This window comes from Argiope bruennichi, chromosome 3 (genome assembly GCF_947563725.1).
Source record: "Argiope bruennichi chromosome 3, qqArgBrue1.1, whole genome shotgun sequence".
NCBI lineage: Eukaryota > Metazoa > Arthropoda > Arachnida > Araneae > Araneidae > Argiope > Argiope bruennichi.
Window position 1 is genome coordinate 36705134 of NC_079153.1, and position 27519 is coordinate 36732652.

General features: G+C 24.8%; 1 protein-coding gene across 1 annotated transcript in view; it reads right to left on the bottom strand.

The window, feature by feature from the left end:
• Positions 1–281: 281 nt before the first annotated feature.
• The window catches only part of LOC129963976 (meckelin-like), a 32944-nt gene continuing 5706 nt past the window's right edge, over positions 282–27519 (bottom strand). Inside the window, exons 7-29 of the mRNA XM_056078615.1 lie at positions 26681–26746; positions 24918–25045; positions 24722–24830; positions 24341–24427; positions 23366–23431; positions 21562–21616; positions 21328–21417; positions 19494–19638; positions 19074–19182; positions 16151–16207; positions 15693–15791; positions 15510–15608; positions 13797–13883; positions 11320–11631; positions 9432–9572; positions 7453–7533; positions 6320–6436; positions 5391–5507; positions 5245–5275; positions 4201–4289; positions 3338–3440; positions 3059–3201; positions 282–1213 (exon numbers count right to left, since the gene is read on the bottom strand). Coding sequence (XP_055934590.1) covers positions 1133–1213; positions 3059–3201; positions 3338–3440; positions 4201–4289; positions 5245–5275; positions 5391–5507; positions 6320–6436; positions 7453–7533; positions 9432–9572; positions 11320–11631; positions 13797–13883; positions 15510–15608; positions 15693–15791; positions 16151–16207; positions 19074–19182; positions 19494–19638; positions 21328–21417; positions 21562–21616; positions 23366–23431; positions 24341–24427; positions 24722–24830; positions 24918–25045; positions 26681–26746 — 2412 coding nt within the window. The 3' untranslated portion in view covers positions 282–1132. The remainder of the gene's footprint in view (positions 1214–3058; positions 3202–3337; positions 3441–4200; positions 4290–5244; positions 5276–5390; positions 5508–6319; positions 6437–7452; positions 7534–9431; positions 9573–11319; positions 11632–13796; positions 13884–15509; positions 15609–15692; positions 15792–16150; positions 16208–19073; positions 19183–19493; positions 19639–21327; positions 21418–21561; positions 21617–23365; positions 23432–24340; positions 24428–24721; positions 24831–24917; positions 25046–26680; positions 26747–27519) is intronic.

Below are 27519 nucleotides of genomic sequence, written 5' to 3' on the forward strand. Positions count from 1 at the left end.
AATATTGCAAATGAGTTTAATGAAATTATATATACATATGCTAAGGGCGTGTGTGTGTGAAAAAGAAAGAAATGAAGTTTTTCAGCTACGGACTTAATGCAATTTGATTACTTTTTTAAAAAATTTGCATTATGATACATACAATGTTGAATGAAAAAGAACAGAAATAAGAAAAGATTTTAAAAATTTATTTCGTAAATATACATCGAAAAAGAACTTCAACACACTTACAGAAAATGGAGGGACTATATAAAATTACAGCTCTTAAATTTCATAGCTAGTAAAAATAAACAACTATTGGAATCATAAAAAATTAATGGTACAATAACAATGAAACAATTCATACAGAATTCACAAAAATAGTTATATACAAAATAATCAATAATACTTATAAGTCATTTTCAATAAAACACTTAAGTAATAAAGCAAATTCATTTGTTATTTAGTTATAATTAAAGAATTTACTTGCAACATTCCATTAATGATTAGTTTAATTCACAGCCTCAAAAAATGAGTAATTTCATGCACCTTCTTGAATAAAAATGTATTAAGTATTCTATATAATTCATGGAGAGTTAATAACTAAGTTCACATACATGCTAAATTCAAGTTCTAAATTAAAGGACATAGAAATTCATATATCTTATTTTTTTTTTCTTACAATAATCTAGCATTCATAGAATTGCAAATTGTATATATTTAAATCTTATTTTATTTTGAAATACATAACATTTTAGCATTATTCAGAATAGATTACTTGCCAAGAAGAAAAACATATTTTTATGTTAAATACATCATTATTAAATTAAGTATTTATGTTAAGTGATTATAATATTACAAATATAATACTTTTTAAAGAATACTGTCTTCTTTGGAATAATACACAAACATTTTACATCAATATTAATATAAATTCATTAAACACCAATAACAACAAAGATACTTTGTCGTTGAAAAGCAATTAAAATGAAAACTGATCAACAATATACACAATGCTTATTTACAGAAAATGCATAAAAAAATTAAAATTTTCTTGTTGGCTAAATGAACATGGATGGATACAGATGGTAAAATTGAGAGAAAGATTAAACAGCAAAGCGAGGAAATTGAGTACATTGCTAAAGTAGGCACTCTATGTTAAAAATCGTTCATCGACAAGGGCTTTCCGAACCAAATTTCGCCTGCCAGCACTTCGTCTTATTCCCTGAATAATCTGAAATCATTAAGAAAAGCTTTTTATTACTTAAATATCTTAACAGAAGATTTTTTATTATAAATATCTTCTATGATGTTTCCTCATAAGTAAACAGAGGAAAGATTTTTTTTTTTTTAAATCAATAAATAGCCTTAAAACGTTTAAGATAAAATTGTGTGATTTACAAATCTAAATATGAAAAGATTTAAGAATTAAATGGTAATAAAAAACGACAATTTCACAGTATGTTTAAGTTTCCAATTAAAAGGAGAGTATATTTGCTTTTTACAAAAAATAAAATATAATTTATGGCACAATTGATTAAGAAAATACATTAAATTTTTTAACTACCTAATTTTTGAAATTTAACATATTCCTATTTCTTTTTTATTAAAACAATTTATAAATTAAAAATATTATCATATATTAAATATTATAAATTAAAAAGTAAAGAATATAAAGGATTTTCAATTATCGTTTTCAATTTTTTTTTTTTTTTTCTTCTTTCAGAAGGTTATTCAAAACCTTATTTTAAAACAAGAATGATCAAAATATCTTTCTAACTGAGTTTTAATTAATTGTTTTTTGCAATAAATTCATAGATTTTCTTTCTTGTCAATCCGAGGGTGAAGTTTTATTTTTGCACTGATTTGGTGGAATATTGGTTATATATATTTATATTGGATTTGCCAGGAATATTGGTTATATTTCATTTTAAATAAATTGTTTAGATATAATTTCATGATTATGATTCCATAAAACTGTCAAATTTCAAAACTGGGTTATTAAATAAGTTGTTTATAGTTTACATGAATCTGTGTTTTGCGACATCATAATGCTATTAAAAGTACAAATATGCGGTTCATTTATTTTCCAAATTTTGAGGAACTTTAAATGACTTTTAAATTGTCTTATAAAATATGATGGTATGAAGGAGTCTTAAAGAATCCAACTTCTTTAGCTTTCAACACTAGAAGAAAATCACAACATTAAATATTGGTTTCCATGAGCAATAAAAAAAAAATAGGCAATGTAAGAAACATATGTATATTTTTCCAACTATACAATAAATTTTCTAAATTAAATCTGCAGAAGTCATTAAACCATCAATTATAATTCTTCCCAAAACAATGAAGTCATTTGTCTTAATTAAGTTAAATAATTTTTCCCATATTGTTGAAGAAGGAGGACAAAAAGTTTTTCTTCCAGGGGTCTTCCAAATATTAGCTGCCCAAAACTATTACAGTACTTAGAAGGTTATGGGGATTGTTGAATTAATAATCATTTTATCATGAATTTTTTTTTAACTTTCATCCCTATCGAATGAAGAAATAAGTTAAGTCAGATTGTATACAACTTATATTAATATATAGAAATAATACTATATTCATAATAGTTACAGCTTTATTTAATTCAAATAAGTAATTTTATTTTATTTATTTATTTCAATTTCAGTTATCAGTTTCTCTTATAAATCTACTAGTATCATTACAGAAAATTGAAATCTCAAACAATATTAGCAATAAGGAGTTGATATAATACCATATAATTTATTTAATGAATTTTTAAATTTAATAGCCAAAAAATAAAAGCAAGGAAGAGAGTTTTAAATGAAAAAATAATCTCCAGAGTTTACATTTATACATTAAAGCTATTTTACTGCTTTTGAACATTATAAGAAGGAATTTTGAAGTTTTATTCCAGCAACTAAAGTTTCAAAATTACTATGTTTTTAAAGAGCAAAATCTGTAGGAAAGTATTTTTCCAAATAATTTTATAAGAGCAATTAAAATCATAATAAAAAATTATTATTATTATCATTTTTAAGATATGAAATCTGAAAGGGAAGAACTAAATACTTACTTTTGCAACACCAAAAGTGAGAATTATGGAAAGAACATAGTCACTTGATGCAATATCTATAATACTGAAAAGAAGTACATCAAACAGCAATAAGATTGATTCATTTCCATAGAACAAAACAGCAGAAAAGGAACGACCATCATCTAAAGGAAAATATGAATATAAAAAAAAATTAGATTATTCAATTTAAAAAATGAAATTTTTTATAGTCTGTACATTTTTTAAGCTTCAATTAATAAGCATAAAACTATGAAATCTAAATCTGTTAAATAAACTCGCCATTATAGAAATATCCACGATCAGCAACTTCATAGCATTCAATATCTAAGAGATATTCCAGCATAACTCTATCCTTTACGATATAGTCAAGGTCTTTGAATGACTAAAAAAGAAATCATCAAATTACTACAATAAAGATGCAGAGTTTCAATTCCAATTCTCTTTTATAACAAAACAGTACTGATTACTAACAGTACCAAATGAATGCACATGTAAAGAATAATTACAAATTTATTCTCGAAACACGAAAAATTGATGGCTTTAAAGTAACATTAAAAGAAATTTTAAATACATTTTTTTTAAAATTTGTCTAAAACATGATGAGGATCTTATAATGGCTGAATATGTTCCATTATTAAAACATAATAAAATTTCACAAAAAGAAATTTTAAATAATCATAGTAAGATTATAATCATAATAAATAGTATTATACTATTATATTATTATTTATAGAATTCATTGAATTATTCATATTATTCATAGAATTTCACAAAAAGAAATTTTAAATAATCATAGTAAGATTATTTAGTAGTCAATTAAATCACTTGATATTGAATTTAAAAAAATAATCATGAACTTCATTTTTTAAAAAAAAATTCATACTTTCCCTTCTATTTACGAAGTTATCAAGAATTTTCAACTACAATTGAACATCATTGTGCAATTACAACACAATTCAAATTTGAAAATAAGCCTTGCATTATAAATAAAAGAATTAAGAATTCTTAAAATTATGATTTTAAAGGAATATTAATAATTAAGCTTATTTTAGAAAATAATTTCTGTGACAAAATTCAAACTTTCATTCAGTTTTCAAAAATGTGCTACACATAGACAGGAAAAATCTCAGGATGCAACTTACATGATCAATGAAGCCAGATAAAAATTTATTGAGCATATAATGAGTATTTGCAACTCTGTCAATGTCTACTTTAGCTAAGCGACCTCCAACTGAAATGAAAAACTTTTCTATAATACATAACAATCAAATGTAAACATTATGCAGAAAAATTAAGTATGTACACAAAATTGGATGCTCAAAATAAAGAAATTTCCATCAATGCAACTTTATTACTTTCATAGAAAATATATTGTGCACACAATGAAGATCTATGAGTAAACAGCTAAAATAGTTGATTTGTACTTCATTGCAGAAACCACACAAATTCAATATATAAAGTGATAAATTATGCATTTAAAGAAATGCTATTCCTATATTTCCTTGATGTACAACCATTCAACTTATACATACAACAAAATTATAGGATTAAAAAAAATATCAGTTTAATTAAAATTATCAAATTTTTCTAAATTTGATTATATTCAGTTACCTAATAATCTTTTCAAATAATGAACTCTCATCATAAGTTTATTCAGATTCAGCCCATACTTAAAAAAATTAATTAGCACTTTAAATGAACATGAACTTGTAAGTCTACTTTTATTTAGAAGTAAAGCATATGCTTTCCTTTCATAGTTTAATAAAGGAAAAAAGAGTCAGTTAATCAAAGATTTATTGATGCTCAAAAGCTACCACACACTAAACAGACAAAATTAAAAAAATAAAAAATAAAAATGTATTTCATTCATAAAATAATCCTGTTTACTTATAAATTTGTATGATTTTTTACATTGATAATCCAAAAATCTATATTGCTCAGTATTGATGTTTAAAACTATGAAAGCAAATATTTAAAAATGCAGCAACTTTGAAAACATTTTGTTTATTAATTGTTTTAATATTAAACATTTCTGTAATAAAACAGTACAACATAAAACTACCTATGGATAGTTTTGAATAAAAATTCTATCAAAACAATAAATTTATATAATTTTTAGTTAAATGTAATTTTCAAGCACGTCCTTTTCACTATGAAAACAGTAAAATTAAGTTATATATACTCACCACCTTGCATTCTATCAGCAGCTTGAGTATACTATAAAAGAAAATAATATTTAATATGTTGAATTTCAGAAAGAAATGGAATGTATAGAAAAATTGAGATACAAATAGAGATATACCAAGGTACAGAAAAATTGTGATATACTTACTGATGTAAGAGGTACAAGCAGTCTAAGAAACTGATCATGAACACCTGGTGGCAGAAGTATTTGAAAAGTCTGCTGATCAGTGTCAGGTAGCAGACCTCGACGACCACATAAATCTTCCTACAGTTTTGGTAAAAAGAAAATAATTCTAGAGATTTGCATAGACTGTTATCTTACAGCTAAATGATTTAAAAGAAAATATCACACTTTAAAAGCTAAATGTCATTAGAGGCTTATCCTCCTATCATTTATTCTCATAGAAAAGCAAGATTTAAAATATACAAATCAATATATTGTTATATCAATCACTGTTGATATAACAATCATTATTGCTTTTCACCACTGTCATCTGTGAATGCTACAAAGCTGCTCAAACTGTATAATGAAATAAATTAATGATCGTATTTATCTTGCCTCTTCCTTTTCAGAACTGACTGTAAACCATGTTATGTTTTGCACTTTTGAGTTTCAGGTTTGATCAAGTTTTAATTTTATTAAATACAATCGTTTCATTAATTTATTACTTTTATCATTGGTATTGGTTGAAGCAGTCATTTACCATTAATGCTAGAACATAACAAAAGTTAGGTATGTTAATTAACAACTTTACTAGAAATGGTACAATTCCTCACAATATTTAATTAATTAATTCGATTAAAATTATCAATTTCTAAATAATATATAATCTTGTATTTAACTTAAAGTACAGTATTCTTAGAGATTAAAAGATCAAAAACTAACTATAGGAGATAAGAGGAATTATATTAAAATTATTCTTGAGATGATGATGAAAACTAAGTTGAAATGTATATTCCCTGAATAGCTTTTGATTTTGTTTGATCAGTATTAAGTTTTTTAAATGCCAGAAGACACTCACAAAATAATAAAGATAAATGTTTGAGCGGAAATACTACTAAAATAAATTCTATTACCTCTTCCTTTCTTAAAAATTCATGCATCTCTTTCATATTTACATCAGCCTTCCCATGAGTTGAGCGACCATGAATGTAATAGCCAAATCTTTTCGACACAAGTATAAACACACTTACCTAAAAATATTTAAAAATATATTACACACACAATGAAAACACAAACATAATATTTAATTCATAAAAGAAGTTTTGAACAGGGAGCATATATATACACATAAGTACAAAAGGTGTTATTTAATTATCAATTTGAAAAAATTATCAAAAGGTTTACATACATAGGTATAAAATAAAGATTTTATACCTATATCTTATATTATCTACCTTGTTCCCTTGTATGCACATATTGTATAAACAGAACGAGGACTAACTTTCATATCATTTGATGAAATAGAAAAAAAATTTTTATATAAAAGTTAAAAGTGAATATAAAAGGTAAAGGCAAATAATTCAGAATAACTTTTATTCAAACTTAATATAACAGCAAGCAAGATTTGCTTGCAACCAAGCAAATAATATTATGTAAATATATTAAAAATATTAATATTAACAGAAATCGTATAAAACTTTTTCTTTCACATAAAGTTAAAAAAAAAAAAGATAATACTGACATATATGCACTTTAATAATATGTACTTGTTTTAATATGCATTAACATGCTGTCATATACATAGTAAAGATTAAGTAGCCTCAGTAGGATATAAAATCATAAATAGAACACTAGTAAACACCGACAAAAGCAAATAAGGCAAGATGAAATAGGATAATAAATTTATAAATATAGAAAAGATTTGATGATAATGCGAGAAATTTGTTCATGCATGAGAAATAAGAGCAAAACTTTGCATTGCATGGTTTATACATCCATACCCTTTAATAAACTATCCATTACAATTATAATATAAAATTTCATATCATTTTAAGTACATCAGATAGGTGGGTGAACAATATAACATTTATTCATTGAAATAAATGTATAGAGATATATTTAATCTATAAATTGTTATTCTGTCATCTTTCAAACTGATATTTTCAGTACCTTTTTTAATAAATATTAAGGCATAAAACATTTATTACAGAAAATATCATTAAGATTTACAGGTAAGCAAGAGAAAAGTTTCATTCATGGGACTTACATTACTAACTGAACAGAGATCAACATACTGCTGCAACTTGTCTTCGACAAACCTTTCATATAATCCTCTACAGACTATCACCTAAACAAAGAAAATTATTATGCAAAAGTTATGAACAAAAAAAAGTTATATGTCTTTTTTTTACAATGACATTAAAAGAAAAATTTATACTGCTAAATTATTCTCTAAAATGGTTTTTAAAAAATTTAGTTAAAGATCATATTTTTACTCAAAAATAAACATAGCAATAACATAGTTAAAATCTTTAAATTCACCCAAAACAATGAAATATACGGGTAATATGGGTACGGTAAAATACTCGTAATTTAAATGCGATTTTTAAATAAAACCAAGTTGAATAAACTGTGTTTTATTTTACTATAAAAAATTTTGTGTAAACATACTTACTTCAAAATATCTTAGTTCTATTTTAATGTCTAAATAATAAAATTCCCCACATGTATAACAATTTAATCCCTACTAATCTATATAACAACATAATCATTAAAAAATAACATTAAAAATTCATAAAAGAAAAATTATTCCATTCATGTTTCAAGAATGATATTTTTTTTCATGTTGCAGAGGAATCACTAATTTAAAATCAATAAAATAATATTAATGGCACTTAATTCTTTTATGCAATAAATTTACATTTTTGCTGTAAAATTAAAAGCATTTATTCACTCAAAATTGCCCATTTTGTCATTATAGAATTACACATACACTGAAGAATCAAGACATTACGACCATCCCCAAATTTTTCAATGAAATCTTCTGGATGATGTGGAGGGCATGTGGTTAAGTGGGAATGGTATTTAACTGCTGTTGGATAAAGTAAGGAATTATTCTTGCACCTGCATTTGCAAGTGATGGAAAAGGCTGCTGAGCTAAGTGAATTTGATAGAAAGCAGACTATAATGGCCCGAAGACTCCAAAAGTCAAGTATCTCAGAAACTGCATGACTGGTAGGTTGTTTACGAACTGCCATTGTTAGTATTTACACAAAGTGGATAAATGAGGTGAAACCAGCAGTAGATGCCAAGGTGTTGGACATCCATGCATAATCAAAGAAAAAGGACAAAAGGGACTGTCCCAGTTGACAAACCAAAATCAATGCCAAACAGTAGCTCAACTTGCAGCCCAATACAATGAAGGTTCAAGTACAAATATTTTGGAACACACGATTCAGAAGACATAATTGGATAGCGACTGTACAGCAGACATTTTGCTTCTGTTGTTAACTTATGCCTATAGTGAACCCAAGGACATTGTGACTGTACCATAGATAAGTGAAAAAGGTGCCTGGTTGTATGAATTACGATTTCTCATTCATCATATTGATGGTTGTGTGAGGGTACATTGTCTTCTAGGCTAACAATTGCTTCCCTTAGGTACAGCAGGTCACACATACACAGATTGATGGTGATGGTATTATGCTTTGGGGCACAATCTTATGGATGGCTCTGAGATTGTAGTAGAACATACCATTAAAGCTGCAGATTATCTGAACCCAACTACAGATTAGTTGCACCATTACATAACATGTGTCTTCCCAACTGGAAATCCGATCTTCCAGCAGGACAATGACCAATGTAACAAGGCTCAAATTATGTTGGAGTGGTTTGAAGAGCATAGTGAATTAATGCCCTGATCACCTTGTCTGAAATTAATCTTCTGATAAAGCATGTTTGGGCACATTAAATAATGACAAAACCTTCTTAATGTTAAAAAACATGTATTTAAATTTAATGAATGTTACTTTAAATTAAATTTATTCATAACAAATAAAAACAAATGACTTATATTAATTATTCTTTAATAAATTTTAAATTTCTTATTAATCTTCTAATTTTGAGTTTCTGAAGATTTTCATATAAGAAAGTAATTAAAAACTTTTATAGATGAACAAAACTGTCATTTAAACACCATCTTTAACATACAATTTAATTGCATAATTGAAATGAATAATAACTAACCTGCAATAAAGCAACAGATAGGTACACAAGAACCCCAAGAGCAAATCTGCAGCAAGTACTATAAGGCACATACTTATGGATATCAGTAGGTGGTACAGATAATTTTAGAGCAGCCAGAGTTGAACTTTCAAACCCTAAAACCTATAAGAAAACAAATTCATAAGTACAAAACATAAGTAGTTTAGTTTACTTCCCATGGTGCAATAAGCTATGTAAATATGTAAAAAAAATAAATAATTTTAAATTAAGTGCACTTAAATGTCTAAAGGTAATCAAATCTTCTTCAAACAGTGCAGTAAACCTAAATAAAAAAAAAAGTCATCATTTAATGCCATGAATGTAAGTTTTTAAAAAAATAATATGCATAGTTACCTCTTACTATAACAAAAAAACATTTTAGATGAATAAATTCATAAAAATAACCTCAAAAATTGTACATATTTGCAAAATTTATATAAAGACTAATTTAGTTTATGAACAAATAATACCACTCACAGTAGAAAAGTAAACAAAGTTTGATATTTTGTAGCAATTTTAGAAACAGAGAATATAATAATAATTATCAAGAAATAATAGATTTTAAGATATAATAGAAAGATAATTAATAATATTGTTGAATGCATCAACAATCTACTTAATAAAATATATATACATATATACAACTGAAACATTCATCAATTTTTGTTATAATAAGCGCAAAATGTATAAAAGAATTATTGCTAAGTGAAAAAATGAAATGAAAGCTACAGACGGATTATTAATTTTAAAGCTAAAAGTTCTTTAAAACTAAATATTCCAGCAAGATGCTAGTTTAAATATATAATATAAAATTATAAAATGTGTAAAAAATAACTTTTATGGATAAAACACAAAAGCATTTATAGTAAAAAAAATCACATAGAGAAATAAAAGTATTAAATAATCAAAAGTGTAATTAAACTTGATAAGTGATAAAATATAAAAATTAGCTATAAGCAATTGAAAATCCATAGTTCTTTTTTTGCAACTTTAGGTATTCGTACATTATAAAATTCCTGTTATAAGAAAATCAAAAGAGAATGGATTTTTAACAGTCAAATTTCTAAGAAAATAATATACATATCTGAAACTCTTTATATGAAATTCTTATATCTAGAATTTTCATTGCAATAATTAACCAAAATCAGATTTTGACAGACTTCCAATGCTTAGGTCAAAGCAAAATTTCTAAAAGGTTTGACAAAGTAGTTAAGAAGGCACTTTTAAAACATGACAATATTGTTTATTTTAAAATGGGATTTTTTCCCCCAAGATGAAAATATGTCCTAATGCAAAGCAAGGTTTGAATGCAGCTTTTTAATCAAATGAAACAGATGAAAATATTATTTTTCAGTGTGAAAATATATAGTTGGATTTATATCCAATCAAACTCTTTTTAAAACACTGTAAGTAGTGTTTCATATTTAAAATGCGAAAATGCCAATTTCCCTGATTACTACTAATTTTTGCATTGAATTGCCTTTTGCTAATTCTGAATGTAGATAAAATTTGAAATACCTTTCAGATCTGATTTTCTTTTAACAGAAATTTACTCGGTTGATAATTTTCAAGTTACCTTTCTTTGTTTATACATTACCTAACATTCACCATTTCCAGGAATTCATTTCTTTACCCGGAATAAAATTGCCAGGCCATACAATTTTAATACACATCGCAATGGGGAAAAAAACAGCGTACCTTGGATTTTCAATGGATAACTGGAATCAATTTTCAAAACACATTTGTGCTGTAAATGTAAAATCCACCTATGCAATGTTGAGAAAAATTTATTGAAAGTGAATTAAAAAAAAAAGGGTCCTGGTGCAGCAAATGATAGCAAAAAATAAAGAAAACACATTCCAATACTTACATGTAAAATGAACAGCACCCCGAACAGCTGAACGGATAGACTTGTTTTGCGCTTGCTCTGTATTTCTGCCCATTCATTTGCAGCATAATATGTCCTCCAGATACTCACGCCAGCCATTTCCGTATTGATTTTGTCAGGAGTAGTTTTGCTAGTTTTTTTATGATCAGAACCAGCTGGAGTTTCAGCAATATTTTTAGAGGTTGTTGCAGTACGGGCAGTAACAGATGTAGCCCTTGCTCTTGGACGTTCCCAGTCAATATAAAATATATCTATGCTGCATTGTACAAAAAGCAAGTGAATGAGCTGTATAGCCTAGGAGAGAAAAATATATGACATGACAGATTAGCATTTTTATTTTAGTGATATAAATATATATATATATATATGTGTGTGTGTGTGTGTGTGTGTGTGTGTAAATATAATTTTTTAAAAGCAGAGTCGTGGCCAAAAACAGGGAAGACACTTTCAAATTTTAAACTTCACTTTCATTTCATCCTGGGAGGCATGATTTATGTACAAGCAGCACATCAATGCAGAACAACACAAGAGCAAAAAGAGAAGTTCATGAAATATTTATCCCCGCAATTATATACTGTGAGATTTTGACAGGGATTTCATTACATGTGTCGATTTAGGTAAGGGAATCTACGTATCTTGTAAAAAGAATTCACTTAGCTAGACAAATTTTTATCCCTTTACTTGGAGTGCGAGAACTTGTCGACTTCAGCAATTTTAGAATGAAGTTAATATGGGCTAAATTAAGATAAAAATTAGGAAATTAATTAAGTTTAAATTAGATTTTAAAATATTATTACATATATATAGAAGAAAAAAGAAAATGGCCAAAGATTGATTAAAGTGTAATATATTGTTATACCATAAAATCTAATTAAAAAGTTCTTCATTTCTAAAATTTTTTTTTAAAAAGTTCATTTTTGGAATTTTTTTAAATTTCTTAATTAATGCATCACTTCTCATAATATATGAAGTATATTCAGTTAAGACATATGTTAAAAATTCAATTTATTCAGAAAACAAAATTAAAACTGTATCAATCTAATTTAAAAATGAATAAATATAAATGTTTAAAAATTAAATACCAGAACTAAAAATGAAAATTAACCAGTTCATTAACTTTTACAACATCAATAAAACATTTATTGAAAGTTTTCATATAGTTACATGAAATATAGTTTCATATAGTTATATAATGCAGTATTTTTCACCTGAATAATCTTTGATTATTTTTTTTTAAAAAAAGACATTTTTATAAATGCGTAGTGGAGGTTACATCTTTTTCAAGTCTAATGCCAATACTACATACCATAATTCCATTTACATTATTTGCTCTTTTTTTTTTTTTTTTGCTTAACAGCTATCTTCCAAGGTCTTCTTTAAGCCAAATTATACAGTATTTGAAATAATTCATAATTCAATATAAAGCAGGAAATTTATAAAATGACATTTATTAAAATTCATTTTAAATTAGAAAAATCATAAAAATACGAGACAACAGAAACAACCAATTCTTGAACATTACTAATTCCTATTTTTAAGACATTAATAATCAGCTTATTACAATCCTACACATTTAGAATATGCATTAAATAACATTACTAACAATTTAAAAAATAATTTATTTGTTAGAGGCTCTTAATGAAAAAAAAAATTAAGTTATAAGTAAAATATGCAAAATCATGATACATGAGAGCATTTGTCAATTCTTTTTTTTTTGTGGCAGTTAGAAACTTTAACCTTAACAAAATATTTTAAAGTATATTGTCAATACAATAATTAATCAAAGTGATATGATCTCTGTTGAGAAGACAAAGACAAAAAGCGTGAGGAACCTGCTCATAAGTTTATGCATAAAGAAAAAAGGATTTCCTTTTATTTGAAAAGCAAAACTACAGCACATTGTAGACTCTAAAATTCTGTGGAGGCTTATGATGTTAGTAGAATAGTCAGATCACATCAAAGAATGAAAATTATATTTTGAGAATATTGAAAGGCAACTTCCCCAAATCTGCCTAAGCACACGGAGTGACCTGAATGACAGTCATAGAGACAACACTGAAGTCAGAACTACATTTGAATCATAATGACCATCACTAACCACAATGCAACCCTCTCCTGTAGGAGATATATCTTGTCTTCGCAGGGGAAATGGCCTGACTTTAGACCATTAATAAATTCACCCAGAAAGCGAAAACAACAACCATACTTAAGAGACATAGGGGGAAAAAAAATCATGGGAGATACACTTGGACAATTTCCACAGTTTTATTTGCTTTTGCAAAGAAATTTTTTTGAACTGGACTAGATTATTTTTTTTACATATATATTTTCCACCTCAGATATAATAATTAATAATTTAATAAGAAAAATACAGAGTAAAATAATATTTTCATAGTTAGTAACAAAAATTATGTTGCTTTTAATTTTAACATATGAACATAGATAATATTAAGTCATACCTTTAAAGCAAAAGCTATTCCTATATACACACTTAAAAAATGTTCTGCTTCTGGACTTGGTAAAATGGTGTAAATAACATCTTGCCTCTAAACAGAAAACAGAAATAAACGCATATATATATATATATATAATAATCTACACATATTTCAACCAATTACACAACAAATAAAATCACAAAAAATTTATAAATCACATGATACTAGTGTAGTGAAATATTCATGTATTTTTTGTTTGTTTGTTTAAACCATTAATACAGACCTTGCAGAATTACTTATGCAAAAATTTAAAGTGCAAATGAATTGAGATATAAAATTCACATTAAGAGAAGCATTACAGTAATGAAATATTATATATATATATATATATATATAATCAATGAATGTTTAAATGAAAAATGGAAGACTTGATTGCTTATATAGAGTACAATAAATAAAGAAAGCTATTCTCTCCTTTAATGTCTATTAATGTCAATATAATTTTAAACAGTGTTTTTATATATTTTTTTGAATAAAAGACTATACTTCTTTACAAATGAAAAATGTGCTTTTTATAAACTATATGTTACATTTTTTTTATTATTTTTATATATATATATATATATATATATATATATATATAATCAATGAATGTTTAAATGAAAAATGGAAGACTTGATTGCTTATATAGAGTACAATAAATAAAGAAAGCTATTCTCTCCTTTAATGTCTATTAATGTCAATATAATTTTAAACAGTGTTTTTATGTATTTTTTTGAATAAAAGACTATACTTCTTTACAAATGAAAAATGTGCTTTTTATAAACTATATGTTACATTTTTTTTATTATTTATATATATATATATATATATATATATATATATATATATATATATATATATATATATATATATATATATATATATATATATATATATATATATATATATATATATATAATCAATGAATGTTTAAATGAAAAATGGAAGACTTGATTGCTTATATAGAGTACAATAAATAAAGAAAGCTATTCTCTCCTTTAATGTCTATTAATGTCAATATAATTTTAAACAGTGTTTTTATGTATTTTTTTGAATAAAAGACTATACTTCTTTACAAATGAAAAATTTGCTTTTTATAAACTATATGTTACATTTTTTTTTTATTATTTTGTATATTTAAATAAATTACAGCTTCAATCATTTAGAGAATGAAGATTTGCATTACAAACAAAAAAGTCCTAAAACAAATACAAATGATACAAAATAACATAAGTGTAGACAATTTTCCTATATTAAGCTGAAAAATCTAAAAAAATAAACTAAGAAAATTCAAAATTCCATGGAAAATTTCAATACTGATTAAAATCGAATAATATTTCTATGTTAAAAAAATTCGGTTTTCATTAAAAAGGAATTTAATTTAATACATTATTTTCATGAAATATAAAAAAATGATAAATTTGGTTTTAACTGGAAGCATTTCAGCAAAAAAAGTTGCATTACATTTAACTAACTCACAAACACTGAGCCACAGCTTGAAATATATTTAAACTTATTATATATCAAAACATTTTCAATTACTTTAAATAAAGGGAAAAAATTTCCAGAGATTATCTTTCAAAATAATTAATATATTAAAAGCTATTCATCTATGAAACATATAAGAATATTAAAATTCTCATAATTAATTTGAAATTTAAAGCAACATTATACCCTAAAATATATTTGACATACCTTAAAAAAGGAAAACCAGTACAAACAGGTGCAGAACATTACAATAAAGAAAACAGTTGCCAAATTACCACACATGAAGACTAAAAATTTTCCAAGTGTCTACAAAAAACAAGTTAATAGTAATTAATTCAAGTAATATTGAACAGTAACTTATAATATACTTGTATCAAATTTATTATTTACCACTAAACCAACAGCATGCTTTCCAGATCGTCTGAACCAACTAAATGTTTGAAGAATTGACCAAGCAAATGCCAATGTGCTAAGAACAGATGCTGCGATCTGAAATAAAATGTATACTGTCAAACCTTGTATAAAAGTCGACATATCAAATGTAGAAGATGACCGAATTGTAAATAAATTCACAAACATGAAAATGAAATAAAAAAAATACTGAATACGACATTTATTCAGTAATATTGTTATGTTACGTGAATGCAACTCCTATAAAACAAAATACATTTCCTTCTGTATTGGTTAAGAATTCTAATACAAATTCTTCTGCATTCATGAAATGATAAATAATTATCATGCATATAAAGCCACATAATAAAATTTAAAAAAATTATACCATAAACAAAAAGAAGAAAAAAAATATTTGAATGTTTTTCTCTTTAATTAAAATTGCTTATGATACTCACTTTCACACTTTGCATCACTGATTCTTGACTCATTTCATACGAGACTGAGAATTTCACCTAATTAAAAGTAATTGGAGAAGAAAAAAAATTCATTAAATGAGGATAATTATAAAATGTCTAAAAATGTATTACTTACAATTTGTTGCATTCAATAAAAAAAATTTCAAGTTGTTTTTTAATGAAGTGAATACTGAACAATATTAATTTTTTAATACTCTCATTTTTATTTCAATATCCTTCAAAGTAAGAAATAACACAAGCTGCACTGTTTAATAAATTTAAATCTGTAAAGGTGAATGCTTAAAATTTACTCAAATATCTTAAATCGCAAGAAATAAGTCATTAATATTGTTGGTTTTGCATTTGGTTGGGAAATATATTATTACAAGATGAAAATATGAGTGAAAATACTGCATATTTTAAAGAATTTAAACATTTTCAAGATATTTTGATATTTTCTTTATTGAATACAAAAATTACAAATGCATGTGTTTATTTGCTATTTTTGATAATTTTATAGTGATATTTTCTCCCACCTTGTATATGTAAAGATTATTCAAAACTCACTGAAATAATAGTACAGAATGTACAATATTTAAGAGGAGAGAGAATAAGCTAATACAAAAAAATATTTAAGATATTTTAAGGGAAAAAAAATCTATTCTTTTTTCTAAACTGTAAAAATAGCTATGTACAATAAAAAAAAAAAAAATGAAAAGTAGCTTTTTAAAAATATATGATCATGCATCACCACTTTAAATATTAAAAGTTCATTACCAATCTAATTACAAATTAAATGAATACTAAAGTTTCAATTGCATATGTAACAATATTTTCTATTGTAAAAAATCATTCATTAGAATTTGTAGTACTAAGTAATGCAATAAATGCAAAATAAAAAAAAAATTAAAATTTCTTTTTTTTTTTAATGCATTTTAATCAACAATATTTTTTAAAAGACAATCCATCTAACTTATTTCTAGTTAGAATCAGGGCCAGATTACTAAATAAGCAGAGTTGGCAAATGCCTAAGGGCCTCATCATAATTTGTTATGCAAAAAGACCTATCAATTTATTTTAAGTTACAAGGGCACTGCACTTGAGCATACTCTATTGAAAATTTCAGAATATTTTTTTAAGATTTATTTCATACTTGTGAAATGGATTTTGTTAGGATTTATTTCATTTTATTTGTTAGGATTTATTTTCATGAAAGTGCAACTTAGAGTGACTTTTTTGAAATTTTAATTCAAATTTTCATTAAAAAATGAGTTGAGTTGGCATTTTTCCATAATAACTTCCAAAAATATTACAATATAAGAATGAATTTTACACCATTTCAAAATTTTAAAAGTTGCAATTTTAATCATACCAATTAATTAGTCATGTAAATGTTTCCTAAATTTAGGTAATTAAAACAATTTTTTTTGCCTAACTTTTAACAACAGATTACATTATTGCTCTGCAATTCAAATTGTTTTCATGGTTAATTGCTTCATTTCCTACCATTGTTGAAAGCTAAAGAAGAAACAATCTGTTTAATATCTGTTTTATTTATAAAATAAAATTTTAAAAAATGTTACAAAACAGTGAAATTTAGAAGATAGATGAGCCGTATATTTATGTTTTTAATAGCATCATGATGTCATCAGATCAGTCTCCATTAGAAAAATTTATATATTTAATGAACAAAACATGTGATATAATTAAAATAACATGGTTTTATATTCTGAGAATATGACGGAATCATAGACATGGAGTTATATCTAAAGAATTTAAATGAAATAAACTAATATTTCAGACAAACCAATTGCCAAAATGAACTATTAAAAAAATTTTTTTGCTATCAAAAATAAAGCTAGGTAAATTTCATAATAATGAAGGGGGGAGGGGGAGATTGCTACAGCAGTCTGGAAGCTAGGATTTAGCCTTTTTTCTTTAACACTTTCCTCATAGAATAAAGGGATTAACATTTACCCACTTGAACTTATATATACAGGTTGACCACGTTCTGAAGAAATTTTTGTGAATTTTCTTTTCCTGTCTGATCACACTTATTTAATTATAAGCTTATATACCTAGCATTGCTCAGAATTCATAGGTAACAGATCAGGCATCACAAAGAAAATGCAATCACATAATTGAGTAGATTTAATATGGTGCTATAATATTGTGAAACTTATTATTTTTTTTTTTCCTCCTCAAAGAAAAATAAGCACATAGTTTAAAAAAAAGTAATTTTAAGACTCTTTATTTAACAGCCATTAAAAATAAACATTTTTTAAGAACTTTTAATGACACTTCCTACCCTGATTTAGTTTAAAATGAAGTATGTTTGTTATTTCAGTTATTTATAACATTTTTGACTCAAGTTAATAAATTATTTAAATAAATAAGTTTAGTGAAAAATATAACTAATAATTTTAATTAATTAACTTAATAACTAAGTAATAAGTTTTAAGTTATTTTTAATAATAATAAATTTAACAATTTAAATATTTTGTTATTTTTTAACAAATTCAATATTTTTATTTTGATAAAAATTAATTATTAAGAAACAGTAAAATAATTATTTAAATGTATTTTTAATATGAAAATTAACATGATGTGAAACGAAAATCAATATAAAAATATCAAGGTTTGAACAATGAGGTCCATATATCCTTTCAAATCAGCTTAATCCAGACTTGGTTAGAATAATATTCAATGCAATTGAAGAATCAAAAACAAGCCAAATATAAAATATATACAAATTTTTTAATGGGAATTTGCATACTTTTTTTTTTCACTTGCAAGTCAGTATTCAAATTCTGATTTGCAATTTTTAGGTTTATTCAAACAGAAAGAAAAATTCAAGATCTAGTCATTAACTTACGATCATAGCAATTTAAATGGAATTAAAAATATCTCAAAAACACTTAACTGTAACTTTTTTATCTCTGAGATAATCATCAGGCCTGGCTTCAGAATATGTAATGGTAAGTAATGGAGGGTATATCTTTCCAGGCTGTTCATCTAATATAAAAGTTATTCTGAAAAAAAAAATGCTTCACTTATTAATAAACTGAAAATGAGCCTAAAATGAATAAAATTTTAAACATTTTATACTAACAGTTAAGAATCAGATGTATACTGAAATAGATTGAGTATAATTTCTTTTTCAATGTTAATGTTAAAAATATATCAAAAATGTTAATGTTCAATTTTAAGAGACAAAAATTATACAATATTACCAAATAATTTCAATAAAAATTCATCTATAGTTAATCCATACAGAGAAATTAAAAAATGTTTTATATTGTAAATAAATAAAATTATAACAAAAAGAAAGAGCAATATTTACTTTAGTGAAACTTCTGAAGCATATCTAAATGTTTTAGCAAAGGGTTGATTACGTCTATCAGTTAGATAGGCCTCTTCTTCAATACCACTCAAGTGATCAATGAGAAAAAATCGTCGGACTAATCTCCACTTTGAAGTATCCTTTCCTGCAATATGAATAATTAAAATTTACTCAACACTAAAATAAATATTTTCAAAAATTATGTAAAACATTTAGAAATACAGATTAATAATTTTTATAACATAGTTTAGCTTTAAATTTTTTCCCCTTTGTATTTTACCAACTTCACTCTAGTTAATACAAAGCCACATTCAATATTATAAAGTTATATCAACATTCAACATTTAACACAATTTTCCTCTTTTCTTAAATGACACAAAATCTCCCAAGTAAGATATTTACTATGTTTAAAAAAGTATTTGTGAATAAGTGAGGAGTGTCTGTTTTCAATAAGTGAGCAAATGTTTCAAAGTGTTTCCAAGCTGATACGCAAATATCAAATATTACAATTCCAGTGTAAAAAGCATGATAAGATTTAAAATATTTCATACATTATATTTTAAATGAATTCAGACATTTTAAAAATAAAAATATTATAAAGTTAATTTTCCACTGAAAAAAATGAATTAACTGTTTCAGATTACATTCCTAAAACAATATTCTAAATAAGTGTGTATTTGGGGACAGCTGGATGAAATATATTTTGAAAAAAGTAATGATACTGTTCAAATATTCCATTGTTTAATATTATTAGTATTCTAGAGATTTTTTTTTTCTAAAAGCCTAATTGGAAAGACTTCTCTGACTTATGGGATATTAGATAATGGCAAAATTAATTCTGTAAATAAATTCAAAATATTTTTTCTGATATGAATTATATACAAATTTATATATACGGAAATTTATTAATAATCAATTATTGTAAAAAATTAATAATGATTCAAAAATATAATGCAAATTAAATTACATTTGTGAAATTCAAAATACAACAAATCCCTGCTTATTTCTGCCAGTCTTTCAACAAATGGTATGAAGGAATGAATAAAAAAAATCACCAAATATTATTTGTTACTTCATTACTGACTCTATCTACTCAAACATTTCCATTGGTTCTACTTTCTTTTGTGTATGTTAGGATTACTATATTCTCAGCCTTTGGTGTAACAATTATATGTCATTGATCATATAAGTTAAAATTTCACTAAATATTTATAATAACTGTACTAATTTTAGTTTCTAATGATACTGAATTTAACAACAACAAAGCACAGTAAATTTTGTTTTATTCGCAGCTGTATTTTGATTTTTAGTTCAACAAGTATTCAGAATGTCTTAGTATTTTTAAATCTTCAAATGTAATTTAGTCAAATACATTTATTAAAGTGAAACTAATAAAATATTGACAAATAATTCATAAATAAATTAATAAAAACCTTTTTAAAAAGAATTTTTAATGGTGATCCAAAAAGTAATTTTAATTTTTTTAAACTTTTAATTAGTATCTTCTTTAACGTTATAAAGATGATACTTATTATAATATTATGTAACTTTCCTCAAATTTACTACTAAGTAATGGCATTTATATGAAATAAAAAATGAATTAAATTAAATGATAAGCTGAAAATGGATTATGAGTTCCAAAAATTTTGAAATACTGTAGTATCACTGAAAAAAAAAAAAAAAAAAAACCACTAGTGTACAAAATTTCAGCAGAAAAAATAGATGAAAAATTATATCATTACAAATAAAACAAATCAAATAGAAATATATAATAAATAATTGAAATCTTATTGATCTTAATAAAATTTACTTGTGGTTTAACAAAAAAACTTACCATGATTTACATGCTCCCCATTAATAACAACATTCCGAATGAGAACTGGAATAGGATATATATGACTTTTGTTTTGATTACTAACAAGATCTAATTTATGTTAAAGATAACACAAAAACTAACAAGATGGTATAAATTACACACAAACAAGGTAAAAATATTTATTGCAGGATATAAAAAAATTTATGTTAATACAAATTTTATAAAGAAAGTCAAACCAATAATGAAGGATACATAAATCAAAGAAATTCATTTCCAACTTCCAAAGATCCTGCAAAGACCTTGTGCACTACATAAATTAAATATAGCATTAATACACTAGCACTTTATTTGATTTAAAACTCAATAACAGCTTAAAAAAAAACTAGTCCATAAATGATAACGGGGGAAAAACTCTAATTTTCATCTATTTTATTAACTGCAAATGCTGATTATAGAATGAAATTTATAAGCACCATATAGTTATTTGTATTAATTTTTTAAACTTTTATTTCACCAAAATACATTAATCTGCATATGCAATTCAACAATGCTTTAACAGAAACTTTTTGGCTAGTATAAGTATTAAAAAATAGCTTCAGATGTTAAATGTTATTTTAAGTGAAATAAAATGGGAATGTTTTTAATTTAATAAATATTCTAAATAAAAAAAGGTGTTATTTTAAATTTAAAAAAAATGCAGCAAATTAATTATTGCATCAAGAAATAAAAATTACTGTAATTTTATAATTTGCACTAGTATAATAGTGCAAATTATATATAATATAATTATTACAAATAAAACTACCCATTGCATAAATTATCAAGCATATCAAGGTAAACTGAGAATGGTTAATTTGAATAATTAAAGCTCTAGGTCTGAATAACATACCATGCATTTCATATTGCAGATCATGTAACTTTCAATAAAAATTCGAAAAAAAAAAAAAAAGAATCAAATGACATTCGTCAGTGAATTACAATAATAAAATTAACATGAATATCTCTGACTCATGAAATGATTTAATATACATCAAGATCATAGACAAGATGATAGAACAGAGGCTCTAATCTTCCAGTTACAAAGCTAAAACTTTATCTCTGCTATAGTCTTTAATTTAATGAAATGAGGGTAAGTCTTAAAATTTAAATCTATTCTTAATACTATTTTTTTTAAAAATCTATACACCAAATGGTACAAAAATTCACATATATACAGATAAACAGAAGTATCACAGCTTAAAAAAGAGCACAATTTCTGCAAAAAATAAACATCTCAATAGATTTTAACTCATTTCAAAATAAACGAAATTCTCTAACAATGCTTTAATACATCTACTAAACAATTTTTATACAGAGTATCACTTCGGTTTATAGTAAATGCAGTATCAAATGCATTACAAAACGAAGAGAGCTAAATGGATAAAACTCGTACACAGATCTAATATCTATAGTGCAAATACCTATCAAATTTTGTGTCAAATCCAACAAGAAGTTGACCATCTGTTGGATTGTACTTTCGTGTAAATGTATTACTTATATAAATCAATAACTCAAAAACACAACTTAAATACATAAAATTTAGTAAGTGATTTTGTGACTACAATTAAAGTTAAAAAATTTTGTTTCAATCCATTAGAAAAAACTTGTCTAAAACATAAATCCGATATTTGGATATTATTAGCTGCATACCAGAAATTAATTGCCAAAAAACTTGCCAAGAATCACAGAACAGATTCAGTAAAAAATGCTAAGTTCATGCCATAATTATTACGTTCCAATACCAAGCACCACCTTCTTTCAAAATAATACAACATTGTCTATATTCTTTTTTGCGCACATATTGTGAACAGTCTCAATTATTATTTATAGGTCCTTGATTTATGGAGACTTCCACCTTAATCTAAATATATCACAAATTTAAATAACAAAAGTATATAAAATAGTGAATTCACATTTGAAATATTCATTAAAGCAATTTAAAAACAAAATGTATGAAATAAAGAAATTTGATACAATCACAAGAAAAATAATTGATAAAAATATTAAATTGCCTTACAGTTCTTTCTATTCGTGTTCCAACTGTGAATGCTATATCCTCTTCAATGTCTGACTCTTGGCACAACTGTTATAAATAGATCGTTATGTCATTTTAAAGCTTAGTCTGGTAATATACATTAAATATTTAAATATCAAAACATTAAAAAAAAGGACATTTCTAAAGAAATTTCAAATAGGAAAACAAAAGCAAAAGTATAGGAAAAATAATTTCAGTTCTCAAATATAAACTACAAATTAGTTCAAACCTTATCAACTACATTTTTCATCTAAGATAATTTAAACAAAGAATCAATTTTTAATTAACTTTTAGATTAGAAGTTAGAGGAAAATTTAAGCATTCATTTAAAATAAATATTAAAGCAGCAAAAAACGAAGTTTAAAAAATTAGAAGACAAGTATTGTTTCCTTGACTACATATAGTCATTCTTCTCACTTTCCTCCGTTAACACTCAATCTACTCATGATGCATTTGGTGAATAAGATGGTAATGGATCTGAACAGAAATCTGCTAAGTGATTACAACAGAGACAGATTAACAACACAAAATCGTAATTTTTTAAAAAAAATCTTTCATGGGTAAGCCATGTATCCTAACTTGTAAATATAGGCAAAAATTCCACTGCCATAACATGTGTACTGGTCATAAGAAATAAGGTTAAGAGAATTCTTTATTTACCATTAAAAAAATATGTTCTAGATATTGTGATGAATATTTAGTATTGTGATTTAAGACTGCTTTTCAACAAATAACAATTTATTGGATAAAAAAAGAGGGCACCAGTGAAATATAATTTAATTATTTAGTCACAAAGATTGCTTTAATATTTATTCCCTTTACACTAAATAATTATATATATTTATATATTAACATTTTCATTTTTTAATAAATAAACAATTTATTTATTAAAAAGCACACTAATTATTTTATTTCAAAGAGGAGAAAAGTATTTATAAAAAAAGACTCGGTACTCACATTTAAATTGTCACTTTTTATCTTGGTCAATCCAAGAAAAGTTCCATTTAGTGAATATTTCATAGCAACAATATGAAGTTTTGATGACTGAAAGAGAATATAATAAAATTAGAAGCAGAATAATGAAAAGATAATAAGTAAAACTAGAAGTACAATTGTGATGCCATTTATTTTTAATTACAATATATATAAAAATCCATATTTGATAATTGTGTAACAAAACACGATAAATGAAAAAAATATCTAAAATATCCTACAATATAAAAGTATACACTTTTTCCACTTAAAAATAAACAAATTGCATACTTTAAGGTTTAACTAGGTATAATAAGTAGAAGTTTGCATCATTTAAGTGAAATTTTCAGCTATGATATAATATACCTCCTGAGAAAGAGAAGGAGTAAACACATTAGGCACATTCTTCTTGTACAGGCCTTCTACAGTATGCCATTCTCCATCTTCATTAATGTAGTACAGCCATATTGGTCTCCTTAAAATTAATGAGAAATTATCAATATACACCATTTAATTTTTAGAAATTTAAAATTTAAATAAAAAAATAATCCAAAAGTATTACTTAGGACATTCATTAAGATATTTCTTTGAAACTCTTCTAAATTCTGCACATACATTTGTTTCAATGCTTTTATAGAGAAGGAGAACACACATATTGGCAAGAAGTTGACAAGCAGCAATATCATCTTCCTATTAGGAATAAAAATAAATAAAAAATGAAACATGGCACTTGAGAGACTTGAAGAATTCCAATGAGAAAAGATAACTCTACACTTATAATGGGATTAAATCACTAACCATTTCATTCCTTTCATAAAAGTAATCTGTCTTTAAATCCATATCAAGAGGATCTTTCAGATGAGCAGAAAAATCTATTTTGGACCATTTGTTTTTTTTCACAATAATTATTTATAATGTTATTTCTCATGTGCAAAAACTGTTATTTGACACATTCAAGCTTATTCATATTATTTTACAAGAAATCATTTCAAAAGAAAATTTTGACATACTTCATGTCTTAGTCTCAATTTGTTTAATGTAACAGTATTTATGTATATAAAATTAAATGTACAGTTGTTTGAACCTTATACAAATCTACATTACTTATATAACCTTATACAAGAGCTAAACAAAATTTTGCACATTCCTTAACACTTAGAAGGATGAACTATGCTATCAAAAATTGCCATATCCCTTTAATGGAAGTGAGGTAGAATGATTTATGTTTTCCCATCATAACCATCGTATGCTTTCAGGATATAACACTGCACAAAAACTATTTTTACATTATCTTAAAATTAAAAAAAATAGCTTTACAGTAGCATGAATTTCATTGATATATAGATATTTCTCTCTAACTAATTTTTCAAAATAAATACGATTTCTAACAATGCTTTTGTTTTTCGTTGGAATATTAGTGTCTATTTTCTTTTAAATCGCATCTCTTGCTCTAATTTAAATTGCCAATATCAACAAAGACATCTTTTTAATGACTGTATGAAGAATGAAGCCAGAATAAAGCTGAACGGTTCTTTCTTTTTTTTTTTTTTCCCTGCATCTGTACATATTAACTTTTCTGATAGAGCCCAGGCACATGATATCATAGAGCTTTTATGTCTAGCTCATCTTTAGATTTGATTAGTGGTATCACACCTTCAATTTTTTTAATTTATTTTTATGTGATGAAAGATTTTATGAAACAAAGAAAATGATTTAGATTTCATACACAATCAAAATATTGTAATGAAATAGACTTAAAAACATGTTTAAAAGTTAATTAAATGTAGTTAATTAAACGTAAAAGAATTTTACGACAACTAAATTGGCATCATTGAAAAGATAATTTTTGGACTTTAATGCAATGTAATGCAAGAGGAATATTTTCAAGTTACAGAAAAAAAATTATCAAAATATAGCCTTTTTTAATTAATTAAAATTCCACTGAAAAAAATGTGGCTTAAGGAGCAAATTCCCACCCTCCTGATTATAAGCAATCCAAATTTGGGAGATTTAGGTCAAATGATTTGGCATGTAGAGAGTCAATATTCTTCTTTATTAGCCTACAGGTAGAGAGGCTAGTACTATCAATGATAAAATATAGGTTATGATTGGATATAAAATAATTTCCATAATGTTTGATTGTTTTTAAAGATAAGGCCAATCAACTAGATACCACACATGGCACTTCCTATCTATCAATGAATTTTTAAAAAGACATTAACAAATATAATTTTAAAGGATAATATTTGCAAAAAGAACTTAATTGAAAAAAATTCTAGTCTCATTTAACAATGTGAAAATTTAAATCAAGTAAATAAATCATACCTCACAACTGTTCAAGGCAGCTTTAAAGTACTTTTTTAACAAAGCAGAGGAAACAATTTCACCATTCTGAAATTCAATAAATACTTTAATAATATATATAAATATTCTTGACATTCAACATTTATTTTCAAGAGAAACTTGAGAAATAAATAGAGCCCAGGTTAAATCAATTTAGCACATTGAATGTTATTTTTTAATAAATACAAATTTTAGAGTAATTTGTGTAAAACAAATAATTTTATAATGAAAATAGATAAATGGATGTACAAAAAGCTATCTAAAAATAATTATACAAATATAATACAATAAGGCATGCAAATTGCCAAATAAAATGTTTTCATCATTTGGAAAATATTTAACCTTTAAATTGCCTGTTATTTTAAATTACCAGAATTACTAACAGTTAAAAAATATTGTATCAAAATTCTTACTTTATTTATGTAAATAATATTATTGTCACATATTAATTGTATAAGAAAGAAAAAAAAAACCAGTAGGTGGCATTTAAAAATGTCTTATATTGTATCATATGCTCAACCTCATAATAATAGAAATTTGAACATAAAGTTAAAATATATCTTTTAGTCTTAAGATATTTACTCTCTTTCTTAGATTAATTATCTAATTTTGGTCATTTCAAAATCTAGATGCATCATCATTCATATTTTGTGTCAATAAAAGCAATAAATTTTCCAACTATTTTCATAAGTTTTTAACTGGATTACCAAATACAGTGCAATTCAAATTCTCTATAAATCATTTTATATCATTTATTCTCTTAATATTGAAAAGATGTGACTATTAAGATATTAATCTTGTTAAGGTAACTATTCTTCTTC